Source organism: Peromyscus leucopus, chromosome 18 (genome assembly GCF_004664715.2).
Source record: "Peromyscus leucopus breed LL Stock chromosome 18, UCI_PerLeu_2.1, whole genome shotgun sequence".
Classification (NCBI taxonomy): Eukaryota; Metazoa; Chordata; class Mammalia; order Rodentia; family Cricetidae; genus Peromyscus; species Peromyscus leucopus.
This window is the reverse complement of record NC_051078.1, coordinates 40,687,053-40,711,688: the sequence shown is the minus strand read 5'-3', so window position 1 is coordinate 40,711,688 and position 24,636 is coordinate 40,687,053. Positions and strand designations below refer to the sequence as shown.

At 42.6% G+C, this 24,636-nt stretch overlaps 1 protein-coding gene across 1 annotated transcript in view; it reads left to right on the top strand.

Annotated features, from left to right (window-relative positions):
* Nucleotides 1-780: 780 nt before the first annotated feature.
* The window catches only part of Slc5a8 (solute carrier family 5 member 8), a 57,874-nt gene continuing 34,018 nt past the window's right edge, over nucleotides 781-24,636 (top strand). The window contains exons 1-3 of the mRNA XM_028880304.2: nucleotides 781-1,523; nucleotides 9,058-9,123; nucleotides 11,385-11,436. Coding sequence (XP_028736137.1) covers nucleotides 1,173-1,523; nucleotides 9,058-9,123; nucleotides 11,385-11,436 — 469 coding nt within the window. The 5' untranslated portion in view covers nucleotides 781-1,172. The remainder of the gene's footprint in view (nucleotides 1,524-9,057; nucleotides 9,124-11,384; nucleotides 11,437-24,636) is intronic.

Here is a 24,636-nt window from a genome sequence, read left to right as displayed (position 1 = left end):
TCGTTTAAGTGTAATATTCATGTCTGCCTTTAACACATGACTTGGCTTAAAGCCTCCATCCCCACCATTTCCTTGGGCAAGTGACTCACCTCCTCTCCTACCCTTTCCTCTTCTCTTTTTCTATCTCTTCCTCCCCCTCGACCACCACCACCACCCTCCTTCCCTCTCCCAGCAGGGTCTCATGCAGTTCTTGCTGAACAGCTGAGGATGACCTTGAACTTCTGGTCTTCCTGCTTCCACCTCCCAAGTGCTAGAATTACAGGCATGTTGATTTCACCTCCTGGAAGCAGCTTCCCTCCTTCGAAAAATGGAGATCATTCCTATCATAAGGATAATTATAAGACTCACACTCGCTACTGCAAAAGGCAGTAGGCACATCTTTGTTTTTGTTTGTTTTTAATCCTAAATCTCCTTAGACAGAGGATAACAGCCGTCCCTGCCACTGCAGGCTGTAGTAGGGATCAGACGGACTATAAGGGATCAGAAATGTGAAAATGCAAGCAACCCGCAGCCCAGCACAGCCTCCTTCGTCTTTTTCATAATTGCCCACCTGTCTAATAACCACTATGATCTCAGTTACCGCCGCTGTCACCCCCATCACCCATTAATCTGTCAAGCGATGATGAGCCTCACACTCTAGGTGTACCTTCAAGCAAGGACCTGGACTGTGAACTGGAAAGCTAAACTTAAAGGCGTGACAACTGCCCTTCGGTCCACCCCACCCCCCACCCCTCTCCACACACCCATCACCTGCCCGTTTAAATGGTGCGTCGCCGCCGCTGTCACTTAATAAAACTTGCGCGGAGCGCGCACCGTGGATTCGCTGGACGCGGCGAGAGGCTCCAGTTCTCACCCGCCCCAGAGTCGCTTGGTGCCTAGGCAGTTGCCACCCCGGTCCGCCGGGCCGCACCTGGTGAGCGCTCAGCGCTGCGCCCGACGTCCCCCGATCCCAGACTTCCAGGGGCGCAGCTGGCGAGCCAGGGGTCTCCTCCACCGGGTGATTGGCAGCCGGTAGCTAGGCTCCCACCTCCACGAGGATCCACGCCTGCCGGACGTACCTGGCCTCCGCGGGACGCCACCTCCTGCTGCAACAGGGAGAAAAGAAGCTAGCACCGCCCGAGGCTAAAGCGAGCGACCAGCTCACTCCCGGGCTCAGGTCACCGCGGGGGGCCATGGACGCGTCGCGGGACATCGGCAGCTTTGTGGTGTGGGACTACGTGGTGTTTGCAGGCATGCTGCTCATCTCGGCCGCCATCGGCATCTACTATGCCTTCGCGGGGGGCGGCCAGCAGACCTCCAAGGACTTTCTGATGGGTGGCCGCAGTATGACCGCGGTGCCGGTGGCTCTGTCCCTCACCGCCAGCTTCATGTCCGCTGTCACTGTCCTGGGCACCCCCGCCGAGGTCTATCGTTTTGGGGCAATTTTCAGCATCTTTGGGATCACCTATTTTTTTGTGGTGGTCATCAGCGCGGAGGTCTTCCTTCCCGTGTTCTATAGGCTGGGGATCACCAGCACCTACGAGGTAAGAGGTGGCGGGAGAGAGGGGAGGCTTGCTTGCATTTTCAGGCTCCTGAAGGAACTTTCTGGGGGCAAGCAGTTACTGCCATATGGGAATCTCTCCTTGTGGGTGCATCTTGGACCTCGACCTCTCACCCCGCATTGAGGCATGTGTCTTCTAAGGGAGATAAATTCTTGGGATTGAATTTTCTGAGCTCAGATCCAAAGCAAACTGAGTGGAATGGACTCACTAAAGTCTTTCCTAAAACGTGTGTGTGTGTGTGTGTGTGTGTGTGTGTGTGTGTGTGTGTGTGTGTGTGTGTGTGTGTGTGTGTTGGAAAGGCTAAGTCGTTCTAGTTTCAGCTCTGGAAGATCAAGAAAGAATTTGTCCACCCAAGTGGTCAAGATGTTGCTCTTGTTCCAGAGCTTGCCTTGAGACCGAATTCCACCACTTACATGTGAATGACCGTGGGTCACTTACTTAATTAACCTTTTGTACCGATGTCTTAATCATCCCAAGAAGAAAATGGTACCACCAACCTCATCCGATTGTGGAGAGAATTAAGCGAGCGGATGCAAGGTGTTCCATTTAGAATAGAGCCTAGCGCAGAGTAGATGCTGGGTTTGGGCTGAGTGTAATTATTGTGACGGAGGTTATCCTGAGATGCTGAGAAAAATGCAACAGCAAGGCTCTTAAACAGTGCTTCTCATGAAAGAGACCCACACTTCATCTGTTGCCCTGTTCCTCTGGATGTCCATTTCTTTCCCCAAAGGATTATACATTTTTATTTTTATTTTTTTTGGATGTCCATTTTAAAAGTTGATCTCAGGAAAAGGTTTTTTCAAGACGAAGAGCATTTGGTTTGGTTTCACTTGGAGATGTCAGAGGTGTGTGTGCCCGTTAAAAAACTCAGACTCCCACCCAAGTACTAACCAGGCCTGACCAGGCCCGACCCTACTTAGCTTCTGGGATCAGACGAGATCGGGGGCGTTCAGGGTGGTATGGCAGTGGTGGCACATGTTTTTAATTCCAGCACTCGGGAGGCAGAGGCAGGCAGATCTTTGTGAGTTGGAGGCCAGCTTGGTCTACAAAGTGAGTTCCAGGAAAGGCGCAAAACTACACAGAGAAACCCAGTCTCAGAAAACAAAACAAAACAAAACAAAACAAAACAAAACAAACAAAAGCAACAACAACAAAAAGCCTCAGACTCCTGGGGGTGGGGGAGGTTGTCCTTCACCCAGACCCCAACTTACAGGCTTCACAGACAAGTTCCCTCTGCACTAGGCCACCAGCCAGAGGTCTAGGTGTCCCCGCTCAGCAGCCCCTCCGGCCTGGAGTTGGTGCCCTGTTTCCCTGAAGCTCAGGGTCACTGGAACGTGGTTTCATAGTGAGTCTGGTTCAGCTTGTGCTGGGCACCTGCCTCAATGGCATAACGAGAGTTGATAACAAACTGGGCCTGGGTTCTAGTGATGTCACCCAGGTCTAGGCATGTCCCAGGCTGCATTATCTTCTAACTGTGGTTACCATGTTTACAGAATCTTAGTCTTCATCCTAAGTGGGAGAAGGAGGAAATTTCTGTTTGTGAGGGGAGGTGACAAACCGGCCTTCCCAGGCCAAATTCAGCTTCCACGGCCGTTTTAATTTTTTTTTTTCCCAAAACATTTATAAGAAGTCCTGCTTATTTTGTTTAATAAAAAATGTAAATTTAAGAATTTAATGATGAAGAATAGCCAAATAAAATTTCAGATGTCTTTTGAAAACTCAGAAGGCTGATGACATTGTGTCCACATTTCCTATGGCCGCTGGGCCTCCAGCAAGAGTCCCTGCCCTTCCTCTGTTAATGCCTAGACTGAGGCTTTTCATGCCTGCACCCTCCCTTCCTCATGGCAGGGAAATCCTTACCTACACAAAATGTGCGCATGGAAAATGACCAGTGATGAAGGGGCCCTTGGTCAGTGAGTTAAGGGACAGAGGGTATTTCTTAGAGGCTGTGAGGAATGTTCCAGCATCTTAAGAGATGTAAGCACCTGGCTTCTGTCATTCATGTGTGCTACCAGGTGGTCTATGAAGGATGTGAATGCCTGGCTTCTGTCAATCACGGGCATTACCAGGTGGGCTATGCCGACACTGAGTTAAAGTTAGCAAGGATTCTGGCTAAAAATGGCAAAAATCCAATGTTTGTTGAGTGATGAATTCGTGCCGGGCCCCAGGCTGAATGTTTCACACGTTATCAGACTCAGCACCCAACTAGATTCTTGGAAGGAAAGGGTATGCTTAGAGCCCTGTTTTCCGGATGGAAAGCCTCAGAGCAAATTAAGCCAGTGAGAGAAGGGGAGGAACAAGAACCCATGCCAAGCAACTCACCGCCTCTGAGGGCTCTGGTGAGTTGGTTATAACCCCAAGCAGGATTCATGCCAGCTCATGGAGAACCTGGGACGTCATACAGGACCCTTGAACTTAACAGCACACTGTTGTCCAGTGAGGGGTGTCAGGTGTCAGAGAGAAGGAGGTGGAGTAGCTTGCTGTGTCTGTACATTCAGTTAGTCACAGCAGAGGATTTCTTGGGGGATGCTTTGTGACTCTACTGAGGACACCTGCACAGATATGTTGTCCCACACGGAGTAATGGTTACCTCCACACTCTTGCTCAAATATGAACTAGCTCTGTTTTTCCACTTCTATAGGCCAATTTGGTGGGTCTCAAACATTTTGCTCTATCATTGCTGTCAAAATATCGGTCTGATAGTTGTTTAACAATGTCCAGACCCACAGATTGACAGGAAGCCTATTGCGGGGATCCAGTGCAATTAATAACATCTTCAGGATCACTCAGGCTCGACTTTGATTTTTTTAGTTACTTATGTATATCAACCCGAAGCCTTCACATCGCTAAGGTATCCCAAGTTCCAAGGACTGTGAAAGATCTCTGTTCACGGTTCATTCTGTAGTTTTGCTTGTAAACTTGAGAACTGTTCTCTAAGCTCCCTGCCGTGGAACCAGGGCTTCTTTTTAGGTCCTTACGCATTTCCCCGAAGTCTAGTAAGAGGACCCAAGGCTTCCTGGTTCTGTCTTCAACTGGTTTTGTGTGAATGTAAACATATCTGTCAGCTGATTTGTGGGACAACTTTAAGGTATGATTACTTTTTTCTTTTTACAGTGAAAAAGTTCCAATATATATATTTATTTACAAATCTATAGGATGCAAACCCAGAGTTCTAGTAGAAATTATATGTTTTTTATTAAAATTTTTTTTATTCATTTTACATACCAACCACAGATTCCCCACCAGCACTCCCCCCCCCCCCGTTCTCCCCTGCCACCTTCCCCCCCAATCAGTCCCTCATTCCCTCCTCCAAAGGGGCAAGTTCTCCCATGGGGGGCAGTAAAACCTGGCACATTCAGTTGAGGCAGGACGAAGCCCCGCCCCCCACGCATCAAGAGTGAGCAAGGTGTCCCACCATAGGCAATGGGGTTCATAAAGCCAATTCATGCACCAGGGATAGATCCTGATCACGCTGCCAGGGACCCCTCAAACAGACCCAGCTACACAACTGTTTCCCGTATGCAGGGGGTCTAGTCTGGTCCCATGCAGGCTTCACAGCTGTCAGTCTAAAGTTTGTGAGTTCCTTTGAGCTTGGTTCAGTTGTCTCTGTAGATTTCCCCATCATGATCTCGACACCCCCCCCCATCATAGAATCCCTCTTCCTTCTCCTCGACTGGACTCCTGGAGCTCGGCCTTGTGCTTGGTGGTGGATCTCTGCATTTGCTTCTGTCAGTCGCTGGATGAAGGCTCTATGATGACAGTTAGGGTAGTCACCGATCTGATTACCAGGTTAAGCCAGTTAAGGCACCCTCTCCACTATTTCTAGTTGTCTAAGCTGGGGTCATCCTTGTGGATTCCTGGGAACTTCCCTAGCACCAGGTTTCTCCCTTACCCCATAATGTCTCCCCCTATCAAGATATCTCTTTCATCGCTCTCCCACTCCATTCTTCCCCAGCTCAACCATCCTGCTCCCTCATGTTCTCATCCCCTCCCTTCTATTGCCCCTCCTCATCCCCAGTTCAGTCATGGAGATCTCCTATGTTTCCTTCCTAGGGCAATCTAGGCATCCCTCTTAGGGTCCTCCTTGTTAGCTAGCTTCTCTGGAGCTGTGGGTTGTAGTGGTTATCCTTTGCCTTGCATCTAGTATCCACTTATACCATGTTTGTCTTTCTAAGTTTGGGTTACCTCACTCAGGATAATATGTTCTAGCTCCATACATTTGCCTGCAAATTTCATAATGTCATTATTTTTTACAGCTGAGTAGTACTCCGTTGTGTATATGTACACATTTTCTTTACCCATTCTTTGGTTGAGGGGCTTCTAGGTTGCTTCCAGGTTTTGGATATTATGAATAATGATCACTACCTCAAAAAGATGTAAAGCAAAGGATAACTAGGATACAATCCACAACCCCAGAGAAGCTAGGTAAAAAGGAGGACCCTAAGAGGGACACACATGGAGGGCCCCAGGAAGGGGAAATGGTTAAGATCTCCTGGGTAAACTCGGGGGGGGGGTGTAGAAGGGAAGGGATGGGGGATGGGAACATGAGGGACTGAGATGGCCAAGTGGAGGGAGGGACAGAGAGGGAGAACAATGAAAGAAATATCTTGGTAGAGGGAACCATTAAGAGATTAGAGAGAAACTTGATGCTAGGGAAATCCCCAGGAACCCACAGGATGACACCAGCTAAGACTTCTAGCAATAATGGAGAGGGTGCCTGAACTTACCTTCCCCTATAATCAGATTAGTGACTACCCTAATTGTCATCATAGAACCTACATCCAGTAACTGATGGAAGCAGATGCAGTGATCCACAACCAAGCACTGGGCTGAGCTCCTAGATTTCAGTGGACAGAGGGAGGAGGGATCACAGGAGCAAGTGAGGTCAAGATCATGATGGGGGAAAAACCACAGAGACAGCTGGCCCAAGCTGGTAGGAGCTCATGGACTCTGGCCTGTCAGCTAGGGAACATGCATGAGACGGAACTAGGCCCTCTGAATGTGGGTGATAGTTATGTGACTAGATCTGTTTGTGGAGCCCCTGGCAGTGGGACCAGGACTTATCCTGGGTGCATGAAATGGCTTTATGGAACACATTCCCTAGGGTGGGACACCTTGCTCAGCCTTGACACAGGGGGGAGGGGCTTGGTCCTGCCTCAACTTAGTATGCCAGACTTTGTTAACTCCCCAAGGGAGGCCTTACCCTTTCTGAGGAGTGGATGGGGGGTGAGAAGGGAAAGGAGGGGGAACTGGGATTGGTATGTAAAATGAAAAAAACTTTAAATAAACAAAAACAACTAAAAATGTCTTTAATAAAAGGCTAAAGATTAATTGGGCATAATTTTAAGTGTAAAAACTTTCAAGTTATTTGGTTGAGCTTGTTACATTTTTTTTCTGCCACCGTCTCTTAAGCTTTGTGTAGTCTCCAGCAATCACATACATGGATCTAGGAAAAGCAAAAGACTTCTCCATCTATTCATATCCACTCCTGTGTACTACAGATTTACTAAAGAAAAAAAGAAAGGAAAAAAAAAACCACAAAAAAACCCAAAACAAAACAAAACAAAACAAAAAACTCTTCAAAAATAACACTAGTCTGTTTCTAGTTTTCAGAAACTTCACTCTTCAAAATGTCTCCCAAATACCCTAACATGATTTTAAGATAATTCACAAGGGCCTGGCTTTTTGATTCCACTCATCTTAGCATCCTACTTTTGAACACTGTACATCTCCTTATTGATTCATATCATTGGATATTCTCCCTTGCCAAATGAAAGAGAAAGAATTGCTTGTATGGTCCTCATTTTAAACATGAGGAACCTGAGATTGAGAGAATGATGGCCTCAACTTCATGAGTCAGGCATGGGACTGGTCCAGAGCTGGAACTGCTGCCAATGCCTTGCGCTGTGATGGACATTTGTCGCCCTTCAGTGATTTTTCAAAGTCTTACTGTCTGTGGCACCACATGCTTACTGTGTCTTTAACTCTTGGTCAGATTTTTTCTTCATCCATGTGGTTATATACATAGAATTGTATGTATTAAAGTTTCTAAGGTTTTGTGTCACATCTCTGACAACAATTAGGTTACAAGCTTGGTCTTCATCGCTAACACAGTGCCTGCTTCACAATGTGCTCAGCAAGTATGCCAGAGGTATTAGTTGTGACTATGGAGCAAAAATACCCGTATGTCTTTCCATTTGATGATTAGCTAATGCCAGTTTCTCCTTCTCCACATCCTTCTCTGTCTCCTCCCCTTTTATGCAGCAAGACTGGTAGACCTTGACTTCTTTCTACTGATAAGACTCAAGTTAAATAGTTATCTTGACCTTCAATTCAGAAATTCTGATTCTAACTCTGTAATATATTAGTATATATTACACAACACGGGAAATAGACAGACTATATTATAAGCTTTATTAGATTTCAAGGAGAGTTGGAAAAAATGGCAGGGTCTTAGCTCTAAACAGAAGATGACTTGGCACACAAGAGACTGAGGCAGAAGGATGGAAATTTGAGGCCAGTCTGGGCTACACAGCAAAACAAAACAAAACAAAACAAAACAAAACAAAACAAAAGATCAAAAACAAAACCCAAGCCAGCAAACTGACCTGGGTAGCCAGAAACGGTGACATATAGATGTAATTCACGTGTAAAGGGCAGGAAGATCGACAGAACAAGACCAGCCTGGTCTATACGATAAGACCTTGTCTCGGAGACAGGACAAAACAAGACCAAACAGCAACAGAAAACTTGACCTGGGTGATTTAAGTTACACACACGTGTACACACACACACACACACACACACACACACACATGCACACGCACACGCACACGCACACACACGCACACACAATAGTAGAGGAAAGAGTTGGAAGGTGGTTCACAGGACAGCATGGGAGGCTGAGTAAACAGCTCTTGGAAATGACAAAGCTTCCCCAGCTTCTTTAGTTCTTAAGGTCAAGATCAGTCCCTGCCAATCCAATCCCTTCTCAGTTTAGCAGCTTCTATTGGGAGGAGAAGGTGATTGGCTGTACTGTGGTCATGTGACTTTCTCTGATGCAGATTTCCAGTCTGAACTAACAGAAGGTTGATTTCTCAATCGAACCAAAGTGTATAGTGTTGACTAAAAGGAAGGAAGAAACAATAGATTGCATATACTTTAAAGGAAAAAAAAAGGCTAGACTATAATTCCATTTATGTGATAAATTTTCCAACTTTTCCATGCCAAACTGGGGGTGAAGAACAGATTGGTGACTGATAGGGGCAGCTCCAGGGAGTTCTCACGTACTGATTGTGTGAGAGGATTACATAAATATTTATGTATACTAAAAGTCATTGAGTTATAGACTAAAGCATCAATTTTGTTAAACGTAAGTAAAAATCATTTTAGTAAAACAAAAACACAGAATGCAAATAAGTTTCTTTAAATATCTCACCCTTTCTATCTTGAGCCAATTTATAATGTGTTTAGAAGATTCATGTCCCTGTTTTTCTTTTTTCTTTTTTGGCAACAGTATTTGGAACTTCGATTTAATCGATTCATCCGTCTCTGTGGGACAATCCTCTTCATCGTTCAAACAGTAAGCACTGCTCCATTAATCTACTTTCTCTTCTGTGGTCTAAAACATTTTTGTCCTTGGCACTGGGTGAGCTTTGCTTGGGAAATACCTGGAAGATAAAATGGAGATGATTACAACACAAGGAAATGAAAAAGAAACAAAACACAAAACCAAAACACACTTGTCATCACCAAGAATGAAACCTGAAGATCCCTAAACCGTGTTTCAGCGAAGACGTTACTTCCTGGAAAAACAATGGTTTAAGTGAATTTAAATACTGTATTGGTCAAGGAATGGCTATGGAGCTTTAGGGAAATACCCTTTCTAGCCTTCCCCACCTGGACCAAAGTGACAGTGGGTGCATTATTTAAATGACAGAAATATTTGAGGGAGCTGCATTCTCCCTCAAATTTTATTTTTATTAAATATTTAAATTTTATTAAATATTTAAATGACAGGAGGAATTTAATATACAAGGAAAACAAGGTGAAGACTTCTTGGTCCTTTTACAACTGATTGCATAATATATATATTAATAACACACACACATATGTAATCTGACAAGAAGACTTTAGGAGACAATTTTGTGTAAAAATGTACTTGAAAAATGAATCGGCATTCTTTAAAACCTTGAGCTCTTAGACCCAACTGGAGCAGTATCATTTAGTATAAAGGAGAATCTAAACTTTAGAAGAGATTTTAAAGACACACGCACAATCCAGCCATTCAAGAATATGCAAATGTAGACGTATTGACGAACATGAATGGAAAGCAAAGGTTTGCCAAGTGGCTAGTACAGACACGCACCGCTGTATTGATGCTTCCATAAGAGGCTGCTGGAGGGTTTGCATGATCGTTACCCCATCGTTTGTCTCTCTCTCCCTCCACAGCTGAGCATTTGGGTCTGGATTTGGTAAGGGGGGTCGACAATTTTCACTTCTCCGGTCAAAAGCTGCTAAAGCATTTGCTCCAGAGAGACATGAGACAGAGCGACTTCCCCCACTGTTTGACTTGGTTTTATTTTATATCTCTGTACATTCCATCACATCTTAGCACTTGAAGTATGAAAGGCAGGTAGCTTTGGGGTCTGGTGGAGGGTCTGATATTCTAAGGCAACTTGCTTGTTTGTATTAACTTTCTAGACAGTGGTTCTCAACCCGTGGTGGGGGGTCGCATATCAGCTATCCAGCCTATCAGATATGTACATTATGATTCATAACTAGCAAAGTTACAGTTATGAGGTAGCAATGAAAATGATCTCATGATTGGGAGTCACCACAACACGAGGAGCTGTATCGAAGGGTCGCAGCGTTAGGAAGGTTGAGAGCCACTGGTGATGAGCCTCTCTCTATGCTCGTGTTGAAAATGCCTTCATGAACAAGAAGTGGAGACAGTTGTTGGGAAGACAGCCCATCACATTTCAGATCTTCAACATGGACAGACTAATGACTATGGGAACTAGCTCGCTTCTTTTCAAAACAAGGGGAGCTCTAGCACATCCTTTCTGAAGGATTAGCCTCCATGTAGGATCATTAAGCATTCAGTTAGCATATAATAAGTCTTTATAATGTTACTTGGTGTTCCCTGGTATAGAATGTATTTTTGAAGGGTGAATGCAATGAAATGATATTTTGAGAAACAGATAATTTTTCTTAACTGTTGTACTCAAGGCCAATAAATATTTGTTGAATATATGAGTGGAAAGTGATTATATAAAATGATGGGTTATAATATTTGAAAAGTTTCATAATTTTTTGGTGCAAATTGACACTTTTGTCTTAATTAGTTTAAAAGCCAGTTTTCAAAAATTTTACTTTGAAAAAAAAAATCATTTTGGATGGCTGGTTTGTGGCTCCTCTCTAGATTGCTTATCACATTTGCCTAAGGCCCTGGATTACACCCCCAGTATTGAGAAAGAAAATGGTGTTTAGCAATATTCGAAGGCATATAATTAAGAGACCAACCTATTATTCTTTCTTTGTAGTTAAGTATTTTAAATCTATGAAAATATAGTTTAAGCTTAAGGTGATGGATCAATAAACGTATTTTTTTTACTAGTCACCACACTTTAAAAATAGGTCTTCATAAAAGATTTTTGTGATGTTTAGCCACACTGTAGACAGAAAAGAAAAAAAAACAATTTTATTTAAGTATTTCCAAGTTATAATAGCACACTAAATATACTGAAAAGGATCAATTCATACTTGATTTTATAATTCTCATGTGTAATTCATTCATTTTATAGTTCATGTTATTCATTCTTTTTCTTCTCTCCCCACTAGATTCTGTATACTGGAATTGTTATTTATGCCCCTGCTCTGGCTTTGAATCAAGGTACATTTAAAGTGGCAATCGTGGAGCTCACAGTGTTGGGCTCATTTTTGCTAAGCTTTATTTTCTTCTTGGGGAGACAGACATATGGAAAAGGACTTCCGGTAGTCCTTATGGGTTTTATGAGGGTGGTGGGGTGGGCTTAGTGTTTATACTAGCTTCTTTGATGTCTTGATTAGATAGTTCAGAAATATCTCTCTATAGGCTGATAGGACAGACCTAGACCTTCCTGGGGACGCCATGGGGGTAAGAGCGGTTGCTTCTATGTGGTATGTCCACCAGCCATTCTTTGTTTCTTCCCAACCCATGCCCCTCCCCACTGTGTAGGCCAAATGACTACACTCCCTCCTTTTTTGACTATTTCCTGGGGTCCACCCCTGTATTAATTTGCTTTCCATTGCTTCCACAAACACCGTGACCAACAGCAACTTGGGGAGGAAAGGGTTTGTTTTGGCTTATAGCTTACAGTCCATTATGAAGGGAAGTCAAGGCAAGAACTCAAGGCAGGAACCTGGAGGCAGGAAGTGAAGCAGAGGCCTTGGAGGAATGCTGCTTCCTGGCTTGCCGTCCATGGCTTGTTCAATGCTTTTTGTTTGTTTTTTTTGCTTTTCTTATGAAAACCTACTGTATTATTTTTTAAATTTTAGATCTACTTTATTAGGGATTAATTTCCATGTAATCGAATGTGCCAACTCTAATACTGAGTTCAGTGAAAGTGGACACATGTTAACTCATGTAACCAATATCACAATTAAGAAATCACATCAATGTTTTCTCTCATATTTCCTTAGAATTATTTCTTCCCTGGCTCTAGGCAACCCTGATGTGTTTCCCCCTCTTTTATTGGAAATAGATTCTTTTATTACATAGTATATCCTGATCACGGTTTCCCTTCCATCAATCCTCTTAATTCCTTCCCTCTTCCCCTCCCATTTGGTCTACTCCCCTCTGTCTCTCATTAGAAAACATCAGGCTTATAAGACATAATAATAAAATACAACAAAATGCCAGGCAGTGGTGGCACATGCCTTTAATCCCAGCACTACAGAGACAAAGGCAGGTCGATCTGGTTTGAAGACAGCCTGGTCTACAGAGTGAGTTCCAGGACAGCCAGGACTACACAGAGAAACTGTGTCTTGAAAAACCAACCAACCAAACAAACAAAAAACAAAATAAAACAAACCCAAAATAAAATATTATCAAACAAAAACTGGGCTGGAGAGATGGCTCAGCTGTTAAAGGCTAGGCTCACAACCAAAAACTATCATATAGAAGTTGGGCAAGACAAACCAACAGAAGGAAAAGAGCCCAAGAGCAGGCACAAGAATCAGAGACCCACTCGTTCACACATTCAGGAATCCCATAAACACACTAAACTGAAGGCCATAATATATACACAGAGGACCTGATGCAGACCCGTGCAGGCCCTGTGCATGCTGCCTCAGCCTCTGTGAGTTCATATGAGCTTTGATCATGCTGATTCAGAGGGATTTGTTCTGGTGTCCTCTATCCCTCCTGGCTCTCACATTTATTTTTTTTTTTTGTCTCCTCTTCGATGGGGTTCCCTGAGCCCTGAGAGGACAGATTTGATGGAGACATCCCATTTAGGGCTGAGTGGTCCAAGGTCTCTCACTCTCTGCATAATATCAGGCTGTGGGTCTCTATATTTGTTCCCATCTGCTGCAGGATAGCAGAGTATCATTAGGGGCCATTTTATCACTACTTTTTTTTTTTTTTTTTTTTTTTTTAAGACTAGCAGTGTTTGATTTGACCCTAGGTCCCTGGGCTATCGAGTCTCCTGGTTCCTGGTCACCCAAGCAGTGTCAGGTATCAGTTCCATCTCGTGGAGCGGGCCTTAAGTCACATCAGACTCTGGTTGGCTAGTCCCACAAGCTCTGTGCCACTGTCGTATCTTGCAGCCAGGACACTATTGTAGATAAAAGGGTTTGTGGCTGGCTTGCTGTTTATGTTTCTCTTTTGGTAGCTGTCTTAGTTAGGGTCTCTGTTGCTGTGATGAAACACCGTGACCAAAAGGCAGGTTGGAGAGCAAAGGGTTTATTTCCACTTACACGACCACATTGTTGTTCATCACTGAAGGGAGGAAGGACAGGAACTCAAACAGGACAGGATCCTAGAGGTAGGAGCTGATGCAGAGGCCACGACGGGGAATTGCTTGCTGGCTTGCTCCCCATGGCTTGCTCAGCCTACCTTCTTACAGAACCCAGGAGCAGCAGCCCAGGGATGGCACCACCCACCGTGGATCACTAAATGAGAGAATGTCTTAACTGCCGGAGCTCAAGGAGGCGTTCCTCAGCTGAGGCTCTTTCCTCTGATTGTATAGCTTTTGTCAAATTGACACAGAACCACCCAGTACAGTAGCGTGCAGAGTATGTTCCTGTACCAAAGCTGCTGGAATGCAGGGGTGAAGGGTCTGTGTGGGCACCAGCTCCATTTCTCCATGTTCGATGAGTTGTATAGGTGTCGTCTGCAACAATGGACTCTTGCTATCCCTTTGTGGAGAGCAACCGATTGTCTTGGCAAAAGCAAGCCTGGGTTATTTGGGGAGTCCCATGGAACCCCAATCCTGAGACTTCCTTTGATGACAAGAGATGTCCAGTTGGGGCTCTTTCTCCCCTATAATTTGGCAATTTCATTTAGATCACCTTCATATATATATATAGTATGTATATTAACTATATTAGCTTTCCATACTACTCTCAAATGCTCCTTAATTTTACCTGTCTTTCCATGTATTCCCTCCCTCAACTCTCTCTCTCCTTTCTCTCTCTACTCGATCCTTCCATTCTAGTCCCCCCATTCATAAATGTCTATTCTGTTGCATGAATCTTAAAAGTTCTTATTAATAAAATCAAACCTGAGGCGAGTTATTGGGGTCCATGCTGGTAGATCAGAGAGACAGAAAAAGCCACAGCTATCTCACCTCGCCGGATCCTCAGCTGGTCTTGTCTCCTCAGACTGGAGGCCTCTGAGTCCTCATCCAGAATGAATCTCAGCTGAATTGTGTTGCTCCAAATCCTGAATGCTTAACCAGTCACATGCCTCTAGTTTCTGGTCCTCACACCTTATATATCTTTCTTCTTTCTACCACCACTCCCTGGGATTAAAGGCTGGCTTTCTGGGATTAAAGGCGTGTGTCACCTTGCTTGGCTATTTCCAAAGTGGCCTTGAACTCACAGAAATCCAGATGGATTTCTATCTCTGGAATGCTAGGATTAAAGGTGTGAGTGCCACCATTTTCTAGCCTTTGTATCTAGTGGCTGTCTGTTCTCTGACCCCAGATAAATTTATTAGAGTACACAATATTTTGAAGAACACAATACCACCACATCTCCTCTCTTTTTGTCTAAAATTAAAAAAAAAGCTTATAACTAATACAAGAAAAAACTATCCAATAAGTATATACAATATATACAGCCAAAAATTACATTAATGATGTCTAGTCCATTAACATTTGACAGATTCAGATAAAAACTCCATTATATATAGTAACAATGTCCAGTCCAGTAACATCTGATAAACTCAGACCAAAAAATTTTCATTACTTATCTTATTTAAAACAAGTAGTTCCTTTTTAAAAGTGGATTCCATAATCTCCCTTTTTATCTTATCATATCCATATTCTCTCTTTTTTCTTTTCATAATAGATTCAGTAGTCTACCTTTTGTTATTTTTATATCTTCCCCTTTTTCTTCAGTGTAGATTCAATGATCTACCTATTTATCCTATTATTTCTTTATCTTTCTTCTCAGAGTAGATTCGATGATCTATCTCATATCTATATTCTCTTTTTATCTTTTTTCTCAGAGTAGATTCGATGATCTATCTCATATCTATATTCTCTTTTTCTTTTTGCTTTCTAGGGGTGAAGATATCTTTAGGGAATCTTGAAAAGAAAATTTTTGGGTTAATCATCAAGTCCTGTATCATTTGTCCAGTCTCTGCATAATAGGAAAGTTCAGGGCTTGTTTCAAGTCCTTGTTCAAGTAGTCTGTCAGGCTGGATTATCTCAACTAGTCCTCTCGAAATTGTCCTGACCAGTTTGTAGTCCAAAGTCGATTCTTCCATGGTGTTAATCGGCTTAATGGCTTTATCATAGTCCATGTGGAATCATCGTTGTAGGATCCTGTCATCTTTTGAAGATTTCAAAGTCACTGTTAGGCGTAGTCATGGTTTCCTGCAGACTTTTTTTTTTTTTTTTTTTTTTTTTTGCCTCCTCTGCGGTTTGGAGCAATCACAGTCTGATAAATGTCTGTCTCTTGGAACCATGAACATTCTTCCCTAGTACAGAAAATCTTCACAGCAATTTCTCCCCACCATTTTTCTTGCCAAACTTTTCCAAACTGACCTTTGCCGATGCTTTCTTGTAACACGATGGTCCTGGTAATTCTTCTCTGAACCAGCAGCAGTAAACCCTTCGTTCCAGGTAGCAGCATCACCGAAGTCACCAACATGATGAGAAGGAGCTGGCAACGTGGAGCAGTAGCCACTGCTTCCATGGTCCCACCACTGTTTGTGGCTCAGTCCAGGCCAAAGCTTCTCCCAAGCCTCCTAGGCTGGCTCAAACTCCGGATCCTCCTGCCTCTGTCTCCTTCAGCAAATCCTACTGGCGTGCGCCACCACAACCGGCTGAGTGTAACTTGGGCCTGAGCTGGGGCTCACAAGGCCACAGGCAAACAGCTTTTTCATGAATTCATACCACGAACGTTGGGCGCCAGATGTTGCATGAATCTTAAAAGTTCTTATTAATAAAATCAAACCTGAGGCGAGTTATTGGGGTCCATGCTGGTAGATCAGAGAGACAGAAAAAGCCACAGCTATCTCACCTCGCCGGATCCTCAGCTGGTCTTGTCTCCTCAGACTGGAGGCCTCTGAGTCCTCATCCAGAATGAATCTCAGCTGAATTGTGTTGCTCCAAAGCCTGAATGCTTAACCAGTCACATGCCTCTAGTTTCTGGTCCTCACACCTTATATATCTTTCTTCTTTCTACCACCACTCCCTGGGATTAAAGGCTGGCTTTCTGGGATTAAAGGCGTGTGTCACCTTGCTTGGCTATTTCCAAAGTGGCCTTGAACTCACAGAAATCCAGATGGATTTCTATCTCTGGAATGCTAGGATTAAAGGTGTGAGTGCCACCATTTTCTAGCCTTTGTATCTAGTGGCTGTCTGTTCTCTGACCCCAGATAAATTTATTAGAGTACACAATATTTTGAAGAACACAATACCACCACACTATTCTATTTCCCTTTCCTGATGAAGTCTATTGGTACCCTTTAGTCCCTTACTCTATACCCTCCCTCTGTGGTTCTATGGATGATAGCTTGGTTATCATTGTCTTAATGGCTAATACCTACATACAAGCAAATGCATACCATATTTGTCTTTCTGGATCTGGAATACCTCGCTCAGAATGATTTTTTTCTAGTTCTATCCATTTGCCTGATAATTTCATGATGTCATTTGTTTTTTGTTTTTTGTTTTTTGTTTTTTTTTTGGTGGGGGAGCAGGGCAAGGTAGCTCTCTGGTCTCTGGGACTCAGATGGGTAGGGTCTAGGGGCTAGAGACCTGATCTGTCGGTCTGGAGATGGGAGCTTACCTGCTCCCAGTTGGTGAAGTGTATACTTAGGATTCTGGTGATCTGGTTCCGTGGCTGAGCGGCGCCTTCTTCTGTGTTCTCAGGTCACGTTTTGCTAATTCGTTAACTCCTCAGCTGATCTTGTTTCCTCAGACTTCAAACTGTAGGATTCTGAATCCTCTCCCGGATGGATTTCAGCTGAGCAGGGTAGTCTCACCAACACCTCCAAGTTGTTGGGTTTTGCAGGATCGGCAGTTGGGTCCTGGGTTGGCCTCAGACAGAGTGTTCAGATCCGTTCTGGTCTCGTCCCATGGAGATGGCTTCTTCCCTGGGTTTTGGGATTAAAGGCATCCCTGTTCCAAGCTCTTGATTAAGAGCTTGTTTTCACTAACTCTTCAGCGGATAATAGCTCAGTTTCTGGTCTTTATTGCAACTGTGTCTCAGCCGCCACCTGCCGCTGCGGCTGCCTGCCTCGATGTCATTTGTTTAAATAGCTGAGTAATACTCTATTGTGTAAATGCACCACATTTTCTTTATCCATTCTTTCATTGAGGAACACCTATGTTGTTTACAATTTCTGGCTGTTATAAATAGAGCAACAATGAACATGGTTAAGCAAGTGTTTCTGTGGTAGGATGAAGCATCCTGTCTTAGTTATGGTTTCTATTGCTGTGAAGAGACACTATGACCACAGCAACTCTTATAAAGGAAAACATTTAATTGGGGCTGGCTTACAGGTCAGAGGTTGAGTTCATTGTCACCATGGTGGGAAATGTGGTGGCATGCAAGTAGACACGGTGCTGGAGAAGGAGCTGAAAGTGCTACATCTTGATCCACAGGCAACAGAAGGAGACTGTGTACTGCACTGGGCATAGCTGGAGCATAATGAGACCTCAAAGCCCACCTCCACAGTGACACACTTCCTCCAACAAGGCCATACCTCCTAATAGTGCCACTTCCTATGGGCCAGTCATTCAAACACACGAGTCTATGGGGGCCATACCTGTTCAAACAACCACACATCCTTTGGGTATATGCCCAAGAGTGGTATAGCTGGATGTTGAGGTAGAGTCGTTCTCATCGTCCCGAGGGATTTTCATAGTGGCTGTGCAAGTTTACAGTCTCACCAACAGTGGATGAATTTACAGTCTCACCAACAGTGGGTGAGTGTTCCCCTTGCTCTACATCCTCACCAGCATGTGCTGTCACTTGTTTTATTGATCTTAGCCATTCTGACAGGTATAAGATGGACTCTCAAAGTAGGTTTGATTTGCATTTCTATGATGACTGAGGATGTTGAACATTTTTTAAGTGTTTCTCAGCCATTTGGGCTCACCCTATTGATAATTATCTGTTTAGATCTGTATTCTATTTTTAAGGTTGTATTATTTGTTTTCTCGCTATCTATTTTTTTAAGTTCTTATATATTTTGGACATTAGCCCTCCATCAGATGTGTAGTTGGTAAAAATATTTTCCCATTCTGTAGACTGCCACTTTGTGTGAATGATAGTGCCCTTTGCCATGCAGAAGCTTTTCAGTTTCATCTTATCGATCTACTTTTATACATCCCAGGACCACCCCCTGTGGGCTGTGCCCTCCCACATCGATCATTAATTAAGAAATGCCCCGATGACTTTCCCACAGGCTAATCAACCGAGGTTCCCTCTTCCCAGATGATTCTAGCCTCCTGGATGTCAAGTTGACAAAAACCTGGCCAGCACAGTCCCCCAGAAGTTTCTGTTTTCTGCTCAGATCTGCGATAGAATCTGCTCTTTCTCCCCCTACTTCTTGTAAGGTCTAGATTGAAATAGACAGTAGTGGTGTGATTTGTCATATGAGGTGGCTCCAAGTGACTACTGTGTGTGTAAAAACCCAGCAAGGCACCGATCGATAAACTACTTATTTTCTTTAGATTTCTGCTGACAAAATCAGTGAAACTGTAACAATGTATTGAGGCATTTTTGGCTAGTCACAGCTTCAAAAGAACTACGGGAAAGCTCTGTGCCCTTTGAGTTCTTATCAGTTAAAGTGAGTTTATCTCCAAAACTTCCTTGTAAAATGGGTCGATGGTATTTGTGATGCTTATGGATGTGGTACAGTTCCTGAAGTAAGTACAACATGGGGAAAACCTACTAACTCCATGCTCCATTTTATGACAGGTGTGGTAATAACCACTACCAGAGTCTGTGAAATATTACGGTATCATTACAAAGAAGAGCTCCAGCATGTAATGTCCTCTGGACCATCTGCATGTCAGGCATGATCCATGTCAGCATCCCCAGCATCAGAAATGGATTATTTCATATCTTAAGACCTGAGTTATAAACTTGATACATCACCTGTTGTCTTTAAGTGTTATTAAAGGTGTCAGAGTTTTGAAGCACAGTTCTGGGAATAATCTAAGCATAGACTTTAATCTCTCATGAAATCAAGGATTTTGTCCTCTCAGTCTGGAGAAGTCTGGAGCCACTTTCTAGGTAATTAAACCAGAGATTTTGTATCTGGATAATTAGAATATCAATTGTCTGCTGTCCCCAGGAAATTAGACCCAGAACCTTCTGAATAGCAGATTCTTGTAAATCCTCGTAGAACTGGAACTTGGTATCCACAGAATTATCTTTATAGATTTCGTTTTCTTTTGTTATGGAGAAACTTCAAACAGATATTAAGTTAGGGAGAACACTACATCGAACCTTAATGTACCACTACTATATATATATATATATATATATATATATATATATATATGTATGTATTTGTTTTTTTAAGACAAGGTTTCTCTGTGTAGTCTTGGCTGTCCTGGAACTAGTTCTGTAGACCAACCAGGCTGGCCTCAGACTCACAGAGATCCTCCTCCTTTCTCTGCCCCTCAAGTGCTGGGATCAAAGGCATTCGCCACTACCACCTGGCTCTACCACTTTATTTTAATAATTATCTACTTGTAGACAAATTTAACCTCCCTTCCCCCAGTAGCTTACTTTGCTGTGAATCTGAAATGTTGCATCATTTCATCTGTATTTCAGTGAGTCCTTAAACAACATAATAAGCCCGGCGGTGGTGGCGCGCGCCTTTAATCCCAGCACTCGGGAGGCAGAGGCAGGCGGGTCTCTGTGAGTTCGAGGCCATCCTGGGCTACAGAGTGAGTTCCAGGAAAGGCGCAAAGCTACACAGAGAAACCCTGTCTCAAAAAAACAAAAACAACAACAACAAAAAAAAACATAATAATAATCCCATCATCATATCCATAATATTAGTACCAATTCTCTAACTGCCTATCAAATTAATTCTAGATGTCTCTGATATGTTCTTCAATTTCTTAGAATTGGAATCCAAGTAAACCTGTTTAAGAACAAGGATATGTCTGACATTTATTTTTCTTGTTTTTAAAAGTGAAAAGCCAGTTTTTTTTTTTTTTTTTTTAAATTGAGGTACAGTTATACATAAAAAAATGCATGCAGCTTTGGTGTACAATTGGATGAAACTTTTTTGTTTTAGTTTTTTAATTAAGTTTTTTTATTCATTTTACATACCAATCACAGTTCCCCCCTTTCCCTCCTCCCACCCCTCAAGCCTTCCCCCACAACCCACCCCCATTCCCTCCTACAAGAAGGTAAGGCCTCCCATGGGATGTCAGCAGAGTCTGGTACATTCAGTAGAGGCAGGTCTAAGCTCCTCCCCCTGCATCAGGGCTGTGCAAGGTGTCCCACCATAGGTAGTGGACTACAAAAAGCCAGCTCATGCACCAGAGATAGATCTTGACTCCACTGCCAGGGGCCCCTTAAACAGACCAAGCTACACAACTGTCTCGCCTATGCAGAGGGCCCAGTCTGGTCCCATGCAGGCTCCACAGCTATTGGTCTAAATGTCATGAGTTCCCACTGGTTTGGTTTGGTTGTCTCTGTAGGCTTCCCCATCATGGTCTTGATGCCTTTTGCTCATAGAATCCCTTTTCTCTCTCTTCAACTGGACTCCTGGAGCTTGGCCTGGTGTTTGGCTATGGATCTTCTTAAGAACTGTATAATTTCATATAACTACAATCCAACTCAAGATATAGACTATTCCCAGAATCTGCTTCTAGGAAGTTTCCTACACCACTTTCTATTAAATTCTCCTACTGTTTTAAGTGACCTACTTTTCACTTTTATCATCATAAGTGAGTTTTTACTGTTCTTAGAGTGTATGTGAGTGCAAGCCTAGACAGCCTTTGTGTATCGGTTTTCTTGGGTGGCCAACTGCTTCTGAGATTCATTTGTGTTGCTAGATGAATAAGTAGTTCATTTGTATCCTTTGACCTCTCTCTTGTGTGTGCATGTGTGGAGGCCTAAGGCTGCCTTAAGGAATCAACTACAATGGCTCTCTCTCCATTTCCAGGTGGGTTCTTGCAGTTGAACCCGGGAACTCTCTGATGTCAATGATCCAGTTAACAAGCTTACTCTAGGATTTCCTGTCTCTTCCTCCTTGACACTGGACCTGTAGGCAAGCAGTCATGCAAAACTAGCATTTAATGGGGTTGGGGATTCCAAATCCCCATTACCATGCTTGCATGGCAAACATACTAAGAACAGAGCCATCTCATGAGTTTAGTTCACTATTTTTCATCACTAGAGATATTTCACTGCATACACCCACCAAAATCTGTTCATCTACTCTCTTACTGATGGCCATTGAGGTGCTTCTAGTTTTAGGCTACTATGAATTAAAGACATTAATAACATCTTCATACAGATTTTTTTGTTTTTTGCTTTTTGAGACAGGGTTTCTCTGTGTAGCTTTGCGCCTTTCCTGGATCTTGCTCTGTAGACCAGGTTGGTCTGGAACTCATAAAGATCCACCTGCCTCTGCCTCCTGAGTGCTGGGATTAAAGGTGTGCGCCACCAGCACCCAGATTTTTATGCATTGTTTTGCTTCTGTACCTGCTTTCATTTGATCAGAAATGAAGTATGTGAACGTAGCATAAAGTTAAACATGCATCTACTTGAACCAGGCCAAGCCAAGTGTATGCATGAAATTTAAGAGAAATTGTCAAATAGTTTTTCTCAGCATTTGTCCCATTTTAAATATCCATTTCACAATATCTGAGAATTCAAGTCACCCTACACCCTCAACAACACTTAGCATTCCTTTTTTTTTTTCAATTTTAGCAATCTTAACATGTATTATATATTATTGCACTGTGGTTTTAATTTGTTTTTTTTTTTTTTTTCTGGTGACTACTGATGTTGAGTTTCTTGGCTCATGAAATGGTCAAAATAAACTTACTATTTAGCTCGACTTAGTATTTTGGATTTCCCTTTTGTTGTTCATGTTGTTTTGAGACAGGGTTTCATGTAGCCCATAAATATGCTATGTAACTGAGGCTAGTCTTGAACTCTTAGTTTTGTGTTTTATGTCTTATTCATCATGTATGTTGGAGAGAGGTGCCCACGTGGAGGTCAGAGGACAACTTATAGGGATCAGTTCTTTCTGCCATGTAGGTTTGGGGGATCGAACTCAGGTCTTCAGGTTTGGTAGCAAGTCCCTTTACCCACTGAGCTCTAGTTTTGAATTCTTAATTTTCTTGTTTCTAACAGCCAAGTGCTGGGATTACATATATGCCTCATCATGCCTAGTTAGGATTTTTGTGTTTTATGAATGTAGACAGCTTTCCCACCCCCTAAAAAACTAGAGTTCTTTGAGTATATCCTGAGGGATAGTATATCTGGGTCATATGAAAGTTCCATTTTTAATTTGTTTTTTAGAGAGGGGAAGATTCTGGAAGAATGACTTCCATAGTGGCTGCAACAGTTTACACCCCCATCAGCAGTGACCACAGGTTCCTTCCTCTCCACATGTTTGTCATAGGTTACCATTTGTTTTCTTGATGATATCCATTTTGAGTGGGGTGAAATGGAATCTTGAAGCAATTTTAATTTGCATTTCTCTGATGGCTAAGGATACTGAACACTTTAAAAGATTATTTATTGGCCATTTTAATTTCTTCTTTCGAGAACTCTCAGGTCAATCATTTAGGCATTTTTTTTTTGGTTGAGTTGTGTGTTTTCTTGTCATTTAGTGTTTTTAAGTTATTGTTTAAATAATCTGTATATTTCCTGTTGGATGTACAGTTGCCAAAGATGTCCTCTCATTCTGTGGGTTAACCCTTCACTTGACAAACTTTTTCCTTTCCTATAAAGAAGGCTTTTATTCTATGACGTCCCATTTATTGACTGTTGGCCACATTTTCCGAGTTCCTGGAGTCCTAGAAAAGAGACCTTCTCTGTGCCTGTGTCTTGAACTGTTTCCCATGCTCCCTCCTTCTGCTGTTTCAGAAGGATATCAGGCCTTGTGTTCACTAAGGTCTTTGATACAGTTGGAGTTGAGTTTTGTGTAGGGTGGAAAAACCAATCTAGATTCATGCTTTACATGTAGATCTCCATCTAGCTGACTCAGCACCATTCACAGAAGAGGCTGTCTTTCTTCCAGTGTATGTTTTTGACAACGTTGTCAAAATCAAGGTGGCTGTGGCTGTGTAGACTTGTATGTGGGTACTCTGTTCTATGCCATTGACCCATGTTTCTGCCTGAGTGCCGTTATCATTCTATTATTGTTACTACGGCTCTGTGGCACAATTTGAAATCAGGTATGATAATACCTCCAGCATTGTACTTTCTGATCTGGATTCCTTTGGGTATCTGGGGTCTTTTGTGCTTCCATATGACTCTTAAGATAGATTTTTTTCTATTTCTGTGAAGAATAGTGTAAGGATTTTAATTGGTATTGCATTGAATCTGTAGATTGCTTACAGTAGGTCAGCCATTTTCACAATACTAATTATAACAATTCATGAACAGGGGAGATCTTTACATATTTTACTGTCTTTTTCAATTTTATTCTTCAGTGTTTTAAAGTTACCATTGTAGAGCTCTTTCATTCCCTTTGTTAAGTTTATTCCAATGTATTTTTTGAGGCTACTGTGAATTGGGTTGTTTCTATGATTTCTTTCTCAGTACCTTTGCCATTGCTATGGGCAAAGCCTACTGATGTTTTATGTTAATTCTGTATACTTCCACTTTTCTGAACTTATGAACTCTAATAATTTTATGGTGGATATTTTAAGGTCTCTTATATATAGAATCATATCAACAGAAAATGATATATTTACTTCATCTTTTCTCATTTTTATCAAATTTATTTCCCTCTCTTAGTGTTCTAGCTAAGACTGAAACACTATATTGAGCAGTAGAAAGAGTCTTGTCTTCATCCTGATTTTAGTGGAAATGATTTGAGTTTTTCTGCATTTATTATGCTGTTTAGGCTATAGGTTTGTCAAATATAGTGTTTATTATGCTAAGATATATTTCTTCCATCCTAGTCTCTCCAGGATTTTTAGTCATGAAAAAGATAATGGATTTTTGCCAAAGACCATCTGCATCTCTTGAAATGATCATGCAATTTCATCCCTTGAGGTCATCCATGTGATATATCACATTTATTGATTTGTTTATGTTGAACCATCCCTGTATTTCTGGAATGAGGTTAAGTTGATCATGATGAATTTTCTTTTTGATATGTCCTTGAAGTTGACTTTTAAGTATTTTATTGATAACACTTTGCATCTGTGTTCATGAA